The sequence below is a fragment of the Sarcophilus harrisii genome, chromosome 4, assembly GCF_902635505.1.
Source record: "Sarcophilus harrisii chromosome 4, mSarHar1.11, whole genome shotgun sequence".
Lineage (NCBI taxonomy): Eukaryota > Metazoa > Chordata > Mammalia > Dasyuromorphia > Dasyuridae > Sarcophilus > Sarcophilus harrisii.
In genome coordinates, this window is record NC_045429.1 from 132603772 (window position 1) to 132616489 (window position 12718).

At 34.8% G+C, this 12718-nt stretch overlaps 1 protein-coding gene across 4 annotated transcripts in view; it reads right to left on the reverse strand.

The window, feature by feature from the left end:
• The window catches only part of SYTL3 (synaptotagmin like 3), a 102353-nt gene that overhangs the window by 48971 nt on the left and 40664 nt on the right, over positions 1–12718 (reverse strand). For all 4 annotated transcript variants that reach the window (XM_023503309.2, XM_031937553.1, XM_023503304.2 and 1 more), the window contains one exon: positions 11524–11588. In XM_023503309.2, the coding sequence (XP_023359077.1) occupies positions 11524–11588 (65 nt within the window). The remainder of the gene's footprint in view (positions 1–11523; positions 11589–12718) is intronic.

Genomic DNA, 12718 nt, shown 5'->3' on the forward strand with positions numbered 1-12718 from the left:
TCACTCAATCTCTATCTGCTTCAGTTTCTTCATCTATAAAATGGAGTTAATAATAACCTACTTCCCAGGTTTTGTTGTGAGACTAAAATGAAATATTTGTAAAGTTTTTCATAAACCTCAAAGCATTATATAAATGCTAGCTATTTTTATTAAATGCTAGCTATTATTAGCTTTTTTAAAAAACCACAAAAACGTGAAATTCAAATTCTTTCCAAAAAAAAAAAATCAGGGAAACCAAGGAAATGAATACATTTCCTATTTATTTTCTTTACTTATATTCAGAAAGATGGCATACAGAAATATATTTTGGAGAATGGGATATCCAATTACTTGCACATACAAGTACATTTTGTAGTATATGCTCTAATACTGCTATCCTAACCCCCCCCCCCCCATTTGCATTGGCTTCTAAGGCCCTAGAGCTCAGCTTGCTGCTTTTTCACCTCATAGTTTTGGGGTAACCCAGAGAAGTTGGGGGTGTTGTTTTGGTATCGAAACTAATTTCCACCAGTGTACCTCTCACATTGGTTATCATTTAATGTACATTAGTCAGCCAGATTTAATTAGCTCTTAGAAATGGGCATTTACTAAGATGTTCTAGTATGAACAATTGGTATAAAACATATCTTAGTAGCATAGTCTTTCATAACTCTATACGGAATTTAAAGGAAAGCTGGTTCATTTTAGAAATCACATGTAGTAAAAGGACCAACAGTTTCCAGTTGTCAGAAAAGTTTTCTCACTTAATGAGGTACTTATGAAGATTTTCTTAGGTATGATGTGGCTTTCTCTAGGATCTTAATAAAGTCTTGAAGCTTCATTTCCTCAGTGGAACTATGGGTCTTCAGTTACTAAAATAGTTACTATCATTCTCCACTACTATTCTGGAGGAATTACCAGGATGCTGATTAGAAGTCAAATATTTTCCAATCTTGAGAATTCACAAAGTTATTCTCTAGTAGTGAGAGACACAAAGGACCTTTTCTCAACATTCTCAACAACTCCCTCTTGGGAACTTGACTTGAACTGCTTCCAAAATGGGTTCTAAAATGGCTTGCTATCTTATCCAAGACCTATCCAAGTCAGGGTGTGACTGAATCTTTTTTATCTAATCCCAGTATATGTTCTGTTTATTTTATTTAATTTCACTCTATGATTTTACATTTTTCAAATTACTTAAGGCTTTTTCATACCTTTCACTCATTGATTCCATAGAGGTTGTGTTGAGGTAGTGCTGACTAAGTCAATTCCACTCCTTATACTTTTTTATAGTGAACAGGACATAGCTTGTAGGTAAGGGTAGTTTTTGCTTGAGTGGTATCCCAGTTATACATCTTTCTAAAGGATGACTAGATATATGAAGCAGAATGGATAGAGGATTCTGTGATTCTATCATAATAATGGGGATGAGGAGAAGGGAAATGACATTGTTTTATATTCTACTACTAAACTATTAACATAAAACCTTTTTATTCCACTGTTTCCCTAGTTAGAATATGAAGATAATGCAATCTAATTACTTGCTTAGAGGGCCTCCTAGGGATGTGATGAAAGGATTATTATTAGTAAATAGCCACCATGAAAGAGCTTGAGTTACTAAGGAAAAAGGCATTATGTAAATATATGGCACAATGCATCTCAGAGGACATGGGCAAAAGAAATCTATACCCCAAAGCTGAAAAGCAAGAATTTCTTGTTAGGGATTCTTTTCAGATCTTAAGACTTTACAATTTTATCATATCCACTGCATCAGGATTTCTAGCTGGCATAGTGTCAAAACAAGCACAATACAAGTTGTTATCTCCTATGAACTCTAAACAGAAGTGTACTGGATGGAGAGCCATTAAATGTGGGTTCAGCTTGTAATCCTAAGCAATTTGATGAATCTCTCCCTTGGCCTCAGTTTGTGGACTCTAAAACACTTCATTTAGAGAACAGATTGAAGACTATGCAAAGACATTTGAGCAACTTGAAAAAAAAGATGTTAAAGTAGGTTTTTCATTACATGTACATACACATGGACATATACACACATACTTATACATGTTTGTGTGACAGAGTGTTGGGCCTGGAATCTGGAAGACCCGAGTTCAAATCCAGCCTTAGATATCTATTAGCTGTGTGATTCTGGGCAAGTCACTTAACTGTTTGCCCAGTTTCCTTATTTATAAAATGAGATAGAGAAAGATATGACAAACCATTTCAGTATCTTTGCCAAGAAAATCCCAAATGGGGTCAGACAATACTGAAGTAACTGAACAACAACACATGGGGAAACTGAAACTGGATAACATTAGTGACTCAGTTTAAGTCATATAATAGGCAAGTGTTAAAATTGACATTCTCTTGATTTTTTGCTTCATGCCCCATGACTCACATAATTATATTGTGTCTACTAAGTGCCAGTCACCCACGATCCAGTTTCAACTCAGGAATTATAGTGATGGCATCTCATATTCAGATTCTCTCTTAGAAACCTGCTGTATCACTGGAACTGAAGTCAAAGCAAGAGTATGGTAACTTATAATACCTGTAATTATTCCAACCCATTACATCATCATTTTTAGTTATCATTTAGTGTCTATTTGTGTCAGTAATAAGATCTATCATCCACAAATTTCAGATATCTGTTTTACTTAGTTGGACACAGCTGAGGGCAGGATAATCTAGGAACTGGAGATCTCTTCAGTCTCATGTATAGGTCTCACTGACCCATTAACATTTGAACTGGATCATTAGAGTGTTTAGAATCATAAATCTTCACTAAATGCTATTTTTTGGTTTCCCTCTGTCCCTGAGTTTCTTCATTTGTACAATGAAGATAACACATTTGTTATTGAGAAGTATGAGTTTCTGGCTTCAGGTGCCAAAGATGTTCCTTCTTCCCAGAATCTTCAACTTATGACAGCATAAGATAAAATCATAGATTCCGGGAAATGGAAGGCACATTTGAGTACCCATGAACCCGTTTGTGTAAAAGATAGATCCATTTTTAACCTTTTAAAAGTAATCAATCATTTTGGCATCTGGCAGAGTCCATGAATTCTTCTCAAAATAATGTGTTTTTTTAATTTGTAAAATAAAATAGATAAGATTATTTTTAAAAATCAATAATATTGAAATGGTTGTCAAATTATATATTTTTTGAAAAACCAAACTCAGAGAGGTGAGAACCAGAGAGTAATAACTTGTAGAGTATATAAGGGATGGTAATATGAGGTAAGTCTGAAAAAATAGGTCAGTATAAGATTATGAAATATCAGATAAACAGGCTTGAAATTTCAGCATGTGAAATTTACTTAGAATGAAAGATTTTATAACATTCTATAGTTCATTAAGTTCAATGAGGGTTTACTGAATATCTACTCTGACAAAAAAAAATCTTGGGATTGGGATACTTTAGTTGAACTTATAAACTTTTTAAGTGGGATGATGGGGTCAAAACAGATATATTTTAGGCTATGTTAATAACAATATGGCATCTAGAACAATGGAGAGGATACTGGGTCTGTAGTACTGGGGACAGCCCTGGAAATTGTAAGAAGAGGCCAGATTATATATAGTTTAAAAGCCAAAGAGAGATTTTTATATTTGATCATGAAGGTAATAAGGAGCCACTAGAGTTTCTGAATGTAGGGGAGGAAGAAGTGACATGATCAGAGCTGTGCTTTAGTGAAATCAATTTGCTATCTGAGTAGAGGGTAGTCTGGAGTGAGAAGAGACTTGAGATTGGGAGATCAAGCAGCAGACAAGGTCTGAATGAGAGATGATGTGGATTTGGACAAGTGTCAACATTAGAGGAAAAGGGGTATGCATTAAAGATACTATGAAAGTAAAATCAACATGGCTTGATGATAGCTTGAAAATGGGGAAGTGAAAAAATGAAGAATCAAGGATGACACCAGATTTGTGAGCCTCAGTTAATGGAAGATAGTGGAGACCTCAAAAGTAACCAGAAAATTAGGAAGAGAGAAGGCTTTGGGGGAAAGATAACAAATTTAGTTTAGTATACATTTAAGATGTCTAGACACTCAGCTCAAGATGTCTGATAGGCAAGTGGAGATACGAGATTGGAGGGCAGGAGAGAGGTTGAAGTTGGACAAATAAATCTGAGAATCATCTACATAGAATAATAATTGGATCTATGGAACCTGAAGAAGTCACCAAATGAAAGAGAATAGAAAGAGAAGAGGACCAAGGACAGAGCCCTGGGAGAAACCCCTCAGGCAATTAGGTGAGAAACCAGAAAAGAGCTGTGTAGGGAAAAACCAACAGAGAAGAGAGAATCCAGAAGAAGGAGATTGATGGTGTCAAAGACTGCAGAGAGTCAAGAAGAGTGAGGATTGAGAAAAGACCATTGGGTTTGACAATTCAGAGACCACTGGGAACTAGAAAGAGAGCCTATAAGTTACTATATTCAGACTATTTTAAAAAATGTTAGAATTTCATGGACAAACCATGAGCTCATGCCTTTCTAGGCAAGACTGTGTCAAGGGTGAAGCAACATTTGGTGTCTAATTTATTTTGGTTATGAGATCTCCACAGGCAGCTGCCATCTTCCCTGACCCTTTTCGTCTCCCACCCCTCCACCAGGGCACTTGAACAATGGGAGAGAAGTTATGGGGCATTGATAGTGGCAACAGTAGAGAGAGTAGAGACAGAGAGAAAAAGAAGGAACTAGTCAGGAAGAGAAAAGAGACAGACATACAGAAAGGAAGAGAGAGAGGAACAGAAAAGAGAGAAAGGAGGGAGGAGGCAATAAAGGAAAGAGAGAGTGAGGAGGGAAGATGAGAGAGAGAAACAGAGACAGAAAGAGGGAGATAGAGACAGAGGCAGAGAAAATTCAAGTCACATTAAAGGGATGGGACACTCTGGACTATAAGATGAGAGGATGATGGCACAATTGCTTCAGTTTCCTTCTGTACAAGTCAAATTCATAATAATGTATTCATTATCACCCTGGCACACAGTTGCTCTCAGCCAGCTCCCCTACCATTAAACATGAATCTTCTGCCTAGCTGCAGGGCAGAAGCATTATTTTTTGCCCTCTAATTTTGCTGCTCATATCTTGTCTGAGCAGACTGTCTGCTGAAGGGCTTCCATATTAGCATCAAAGGTCCACTCTTTCTGTCTCCCCTCTCACTAAACTTACAAAATGAGGATTTTTTGATTTGCTTCTGTTTTGCTTTTAAGTAAGTCTCTAGGAATACTGAGGTGCAGATGCAAAATTCAGAGCCTGGTTTTGACCCAGTAGAGCCTCAGTATGAGAAGCAGCACCATAAGGGGATCAAAGGCCTGCCTGTGAGTCAGCAAGCCGAGGATTCAAATTCTTCCTCTGACACATACTGGCTATATCAGATCCTGGGCAAATTTCTTAATCTCAGCATCTGGTCTTCAATAAACATGCTGAGTATAACAATGTCAGCACTTAATCTATTACTATACTGATTAGAACAGCTCCTAAAGAACATAGTACACAGTAACAACATTGTGTGATGATCAACTATGATAAACTTAACTCTTTTCAGCAATCCAAGACAATTCCAATAGATTTGGAATAGAAAATGCCATCCACATCCAGAGAAGGAACCATGGAGACTGACTCCATACTATTTTCACTTTTTAAAAATTTGTTTTTTGTTTTTTTCTTTCTTATGGTTTTTCCCTTTTGTCCTGATTCTTCTTTCATAACATGACTAATATGGAAATATGCTTTAAATGGCTGTACATATATAACCTATATTAGTTTGTTTGCTGGCTTGGAAGAGGAGGCAGAAAAATTTGGAATTCAAGATCTTACAAAAATGAATGTTGAAAACTATCTCTACATGTAATTAGAAAAAAGTAAATACTATTTAGTAAAAAAAAAATTAAAACAAGAACAATGACTAAAAATCCCTTTTAAGGATCAAAATAAACTAGTTAAGATAAATATTATTTTCCATCAAGATTACAAAATATAGTAATTGTGCTGGCTAGACATTAAGTAAACCATAGTCATGACTACCATTGGTATTTCCCTAAATTATTTTATTCTCCAATAAGTAGCAATTTAGTGAAGGTTAGAAATGGCATTTCTCATTTTTAAAAATGACATATTACTTATGTGGTGAAAAGACCATTGCATCTGAAAGTTAAAATCCCTGTGTTTGAGGCTGAACTCTGCCATTTATCCACTCAGGTCAGATTTGAACTCAGGTCCTCCTAACTTCAAGGCTGGTGCTCTATCCACTGCACCACCTAGTTGCCCCCAACAAATTGACTTTTAATATCTGTATCTATATGTGGAAAAAAAGAAATAATAATTCGCCTAATACTCATAATGAAAAATGCTATCTGCCTCCAAAGAAAGAACTGATGTCATTTGAAAACAGACCAAAGTATACTATTTTTCACTTCCTTTTGTTTGTGTTCTTGTACAAAATGAGTTATATGAAAATATTTTACATGATTACACATGTATAACCTGTATCAGGTTGCTTATTGTCTTAAGCATGAGGCAGGGAAGGGAAGGGATAGATTGAATTGAGTGGATGAGAGAGAATGGATGAAAGAGTGGACGCAACTCAAAACTTAAAAAAAAAAACAAATGTTAAAAATTGTTTTTACATGCAATTGGGGGAAAATAGAATATTATTTTTAAGTCCTCCCCCTCACAGTATAGTCAAGAGTAATATGCTTTGTAAATTATAAAGCACTATAGAAAAATGAGCTATTAATATTAAAAGTGTTCTCAGTTTCCTGTATGTAAGCTTGAACCAAGAAGCAGCAAAATGCAAAAGTTAGTTGCAAAATGTTAGTGAACTCATCCATATTGCACAAAGTTAGCCAGAAGAGGTCGCTAACTCAATAATATAGGCAAGATGCCTAAAAGACTAACATTTATGCTTCAGTTACAGAATGCCCTTTATAAGTTATTTGGGAGATTTCCAAATCAATTATGCAATGTTTTGGAATACTCCACACTATGGAAGTAATAATTTCAAATCAGCAAAATGAGTTGAAATATGAACTTACAGAAAATAAAATTGTGTTGAAAAAAATGTCAATGTATGTTAATGATGGAACATTTCAACTAAAATTTAATTAGCATTTATTAAGCTTTTACCATATATAAGTTCTGTGGTAGGTAAAAAGGATTAAAAGCCCCAAATTAAAACTAGTCCTAGCCCTTGCCCTTGAGGTCTTTATATTTTATTGAAGTATAAAACATATAAACAGACCATTAAATGTAGGATAATTTGAGAAAGAGGGGCAACTAGGTGGCACAGTGGATAGAGCAGCAGGGCAGAAGTCAGGAAAACATATTACTGAGTTCAAATCTAACCTCAGAAACTTATCAGCTTTGCCTCAGTTTCCCCATCTGTAAAATGAGCTGGAAAAGGAAATGGCCAACCATTCCAGTATCTTTGCCAAGAAATTCCCAAAGGGGCTCATAAAGTCAGACATGACTGAGAAGTGACTGAACAAAAACAATTTGAGAAAGAGCAAGAAAGCACTAATAACACAGACCTCATTAGCAGACCTACCTAGGAGCTTCTGCAATACTAAAATAGTTTTTTAGTTTGTTTTTTGATATCTTTTTTCTTGACATCTTGATAGAAATATGAAGTTGAGTGTCAGCACTTACACTGAGTCTAGTCTGAGTTAAGGGAGCTAGGAGTTTTGTTTTGTTTTGTTTTTTGATCTGGCTATATTCTCCCCATCTTTTATTCATCCTCATAGAGTCTGATAGTACACATTAAGTCTTCCATTCCTCAGGGACAAAAACTTCCAAGATAAGTAAAAAGAAAACTTTCCAACTCTCTTCTCTGAAGAAAACCCTCAAGATAATTTAGAGGAAATCTTAAGGAACAATGACAAAGGCAGGGTTACAAAAAATTTGGTTAAAAATAAAAGTCTTGTGGCTCTTTTCAACAATGAGGTGACAGGTCAATTCCAATAAACTTCTGAGGGGAGAGAACCATCTGTATCTAACGAGAAGACTATGGGCACTGAATGTGGATCACAACATAGCATTTTCACCTTTTTTGTTGTTGTTGCTTGATTTTTATTTTCTTTTTCATTTTTTTCCTTCTTGATCTGATTTTTCTCATGCAGCATGATAATTGTAGAAATATGTAAAGAAGAATTGCACATGTTTGACACATGTTCAAATACTTGCTATCTAAGGAAAGGGGTGGGAGGAAGGAAAGGAGATAAAATTTATAACATAAGGTTTTGCAAGGGTGAATGTTAAAAATCATCTATGCATATATTTTAAAAAATAAAGCAAAAAAAAAGTCTTTCAGATCTGGAGGTTCTTTGAACTCAACCATGATACTAAACTTTCTGAAAATTGCTCAGTTTATGATAATTTCAATGATTATACTTTTAATGGAGAATTTATTAAGACTTGGTAAAAATTGAAGTTCCTTTTATGGACTACTAGTTTTCTTGTTTTGACAGTTAAGCATAAGAATGTCAGCCAATTTATTAATCTATGAAAAACAGAATTTAGAATTATCTTATTTTTTCAGAGTTTTACACTGGGCTCCATGCCAATTTCATTTTGGGCTCATCTGGGCAGTTCAGGCCAGAAAGTGTCTCTATTAGAGAGAACCAAGAGAACTGAGTAATAAATATCATGCTGACATTTCTTTTCCTAAAAGAGGCAAAAGATAAAAATTTTCTTTTGCTGGAAAGCTTGTATTAGCTTGTATTATCTAAGGAACTAATCCCTGTGGAGAAGGAGTCCACTATCACCACCACCACCACCAACAGTGACTGCCCCTAGCAGATAAGATTTGGGAGCAATAGCACTGTCCCCTAGCCACCATCCTTCCTTTCAACCTGCTAGAGTTCTCATCTCTTCAGCAGCTGCAGCTACTACAGACCTAGAAAAGAAAGTTTTCATCACCAATCTTTAGGGCTCTCAACTTCACATCCGATTTTATCAATAGAATCAGTTCCTCCTTCTCTACAATGAATTTTTTATTATAGGGAACAAGCATTTATTAAACAACTATAATGTGCCAAGCACTGTGCTAAGTGCTTTACAAACATCATCTCAGTTGATCCTCACAACAAATGATTTGGCCAGCACCATGGAGCTAGTTTCTAAGGCCAACTGTCAACTCAGGATTTCCTGATGCTTGGCCCAGTGTTCTATGCACACTGAGCCACGTAGCTACCTCTAATAGCCAAATAGTTGGGAGGATATTTTTCCCTTTGTTTCCAATCCAAATCCCCAATTTTCTTAAGATAATTATGCATCTTGAACTGCTCCACTTCCTCTAAATGAGAAGAATGTTGCACACTTTGGTTTCCTGATCTGCTGTCTCTTATCAGACATCACTCTACAGATATTTTTACTGTAAGCAACTATAAGCCCGTGATCATTATTGATGAAGGCTGGCTGATCTTTGTCATTTCGATAAAAATGTATGTCAGTGGTCTCCTGTCCACTGAAGACTGTCCTTATCTCATTGTTTACATGCCTTGACATAATATTTTTACAAGCCCCTGTACAATCTGGGATCTAGAGTGATAGCCACGGACAAAGTTAGCTAGTTTTGGGGCACATTCAAAGATATATTTTAACTTGTCTTCTCTGATCAAGACAACGATCCAAAATAATTCCAAAATTCTCATGATGACAAGTGCTATCCTTCTCCAGAAACAATGAACTCTGTGCACAGACTGAAGTACACTTTTCACTTTATTTTTCTTGGTTTTGTGTATGTGTGTATGTGTGTATGTGTCTCCTTTTCTAACATGACTTATATAGAAATATATTTTGCATGACTTCATGCATATAATCAATATATGCTTGCCTTTTCAAAGGGAGGGAAAGGGGCTAAAGGAAGAGAATTTATAACTCAAAAAATTTAAATGAATTCTTACAGTTTTTTAAATGTAATTTGGAAATATTTTGTGAAATAAAAATATTTTTAAATTAAATTAAATTTTTAAAAAATATACTTAATTAGAAAAACACAGTACAAAAACCAAACCAACACATATGTCCATCCATACTCATAGTCCTTATGAATTCATACCACAGTATTTTATCTTATTATTCCATTGTACATAACAGGCACTCAGAAGGACTAGGTTTAAATTTCAAATTTGTTCTGTGGTAAGATGGAAAGAGAGCTGATCCACAGGACTCTGATTACTTAGTAAATGGATGACTCTGGAGAAATAGTTTCTTCACCCATAAAGTAGAGAAAAATACTTTAATTATTTCACAAGGTTTTTGTGAAGGCCAAAAGAGATTTTTATGTACATTTATATGTATATACATATATACACATATCTATCATTTAAAGAATTTTACAAATTTATCATTACAAGTTGAATGAATGACTCACAATTTGTCATGAATATTATAGTCACTCAACAAACATTTGTTGCACAATTAAAGGGATGCTGAGATGAATAAGATTAACTATTTGTCCTCAAGAACAGGAAAAGATATACATATATGTATATATGTATGTATGTAAAATTATAACATAAGGCTTTATTTAGTGAGGAAGCAACATGAGCAGCTAGAATTGGAGTCAAAGGTTTTGTGGTTGTTAAGCCATTTTTAATTATTTTTTTACTTTTCTGATCCCCTGCTGGGTTTTCTTGGCAAAGATTCTGGAGTGTTTTGCCATTTCCTTCTCCAGCTCATTTTACAGATAAGGAAATGGAGGCAAACAGAGTTAAGTGACTTACCCAGAGTCACACAGCTAGGAAGTATCTAAGGTCATTTTGAACCCAGGTCTTTCAGACTCCAGCCCAATACTCCATTCACAGTACCACCCAGCTGCCCTATTAAGGACCTACCTTCAAATCCCAGCTCTGCTACTTCTGAACTTGGAAAAAGAATACTAATAGCAAGTAATTACCTAGTACTTCAAGATTTGTAAAGTGATTTATATGTGTTATCCCATTTTGTCATTTAACTTCTCTTGGACTCAAAATCTTTATCTATAAAATAGATATATAAAATATATTTATATATTTTTGTCTATATAAAATATATAAAATAGCTATATAAAATAAGAGAGGACTATAAAATAAGAGATTTACTGGTCCCTAAATTCCCTTTTACCTCTAAATCTAATCCTATGAAGTCATAGAAGACCAATAGGAAAAGGGAACTATAGGAGTTTAGAGTAGACAGAGGTCACTTTTGGCTGCATTAAGTATAGAAGACTTCACAGAAAAAATTATATGTAAGCTAGGCTTTGAAAGAAAGTTACAGCTCTGACAAAGGAGATGGGCTGGTGTAGAAGTTGTAGCAGGCAGAGTGGGAAAGTCATTATCTTTTAGGAAGAAGAAATTATATAAAGCAAAAGTGTGGCAGCAGGAAAATCCATTGTATATAGGATGTGAGCCATTTAGCTTGCCTTGAACATTGATTATGACATGCTAACTATTGTAAAGGTTTCAAATTCTAAATATCTTCATCTCTTCCTACATAAGCTAAATAACTTAAAATTATTCTTCTACAGTTTTATTTTGATAAAAAAAAATTATGGCACTTACTTTCAGCTGGAAATTTCTTGGCTCGTTCCTCAAAAAACCACTCTCCAGTTTTTATTTTTGCATCTCTGAAAAACAAATGAAAAGGCAAACCTCAGGGAAAAGAAATGTGAAAAATATAAATGGAATTCTGTTCTGCACAGTACAAGGAGAATACCAGATGAGGGAACCAAGGTACAGGGAAGTTAGCTCACACAATGATAGATAACCTAGGTCTTTCCTAATTCTTTGTCTAGTGTTCATTTTCCCATACTGTGCTATCTTTATATTAATTAACATATCATTGTTGGTTATTAATAATAATATGTTATATAATAATTATTAATAATAACATTGCATATTATCAAAAGTATGGTTAGTCAAATCACGCCATGCTACTTAAAAGTAATGCTATATTCTGGTACTTTAGCCATGTAAGAATTCATTTTGACTGAATCAAACCAATGGCAGGCATTCCAACCAAGTATGAAAAGAAGGGTATAATCTGACTCAGGCCTTACATTTTGGGAGACTAACCAAGTTATACAGGGTTCAGAGAAAAGATATGTAGCATCTCATGGACTAAAATCCCACAGGAAATGCCAGTCAAACCAGGGAACATGGGGAGTTGCCCCATGTTTGAAGATATCAAAAAACCAAATTATAATAAAAAAAGAAAAAAAAGAGTTATTTTTTAAAATAAAAAGATATGGGTGGACAGGGTACTTCCCAATCAAGTTAGAAAAAAATGAACAGGGGTAGCAAAGAAAGAAAGAAAGGAAGGAAGGAAGGAAGGAAGGAAGAAAAAAGAAAGAAACCAGAAAGAAAGGAAGAAAGAAAGATGAACAGAATGTGGGCACAAGGATTAAGTAACAGAGGATGAATATAAAAATGCCAAAAATCCCAGTGGAGATAGTGTTATTAATGCTTCAGTTCAAAAGCTAACAAGAAATGGTAAGGTTAACAAAATATTCTTAATTTTTTTGCACTTTTTTCTTTTAGCTATATTGAGTATTAAAGAAGAGATAACATTACCAGTAAATGTGGATGAGAAAATAATAAGCAATAATGCAGACAAAGGTAGAGCTGCCCATTTTTATTTGGTTTTTGTTTCCTCTGCCAAGGAGATGGTTATTTAACTTGAAAGGAAAAGGACAACAATAGCTAAAAGAAAGTTGATACCCGAGATAAGAGAGAATTCTGCTAGCCAGAGAACATC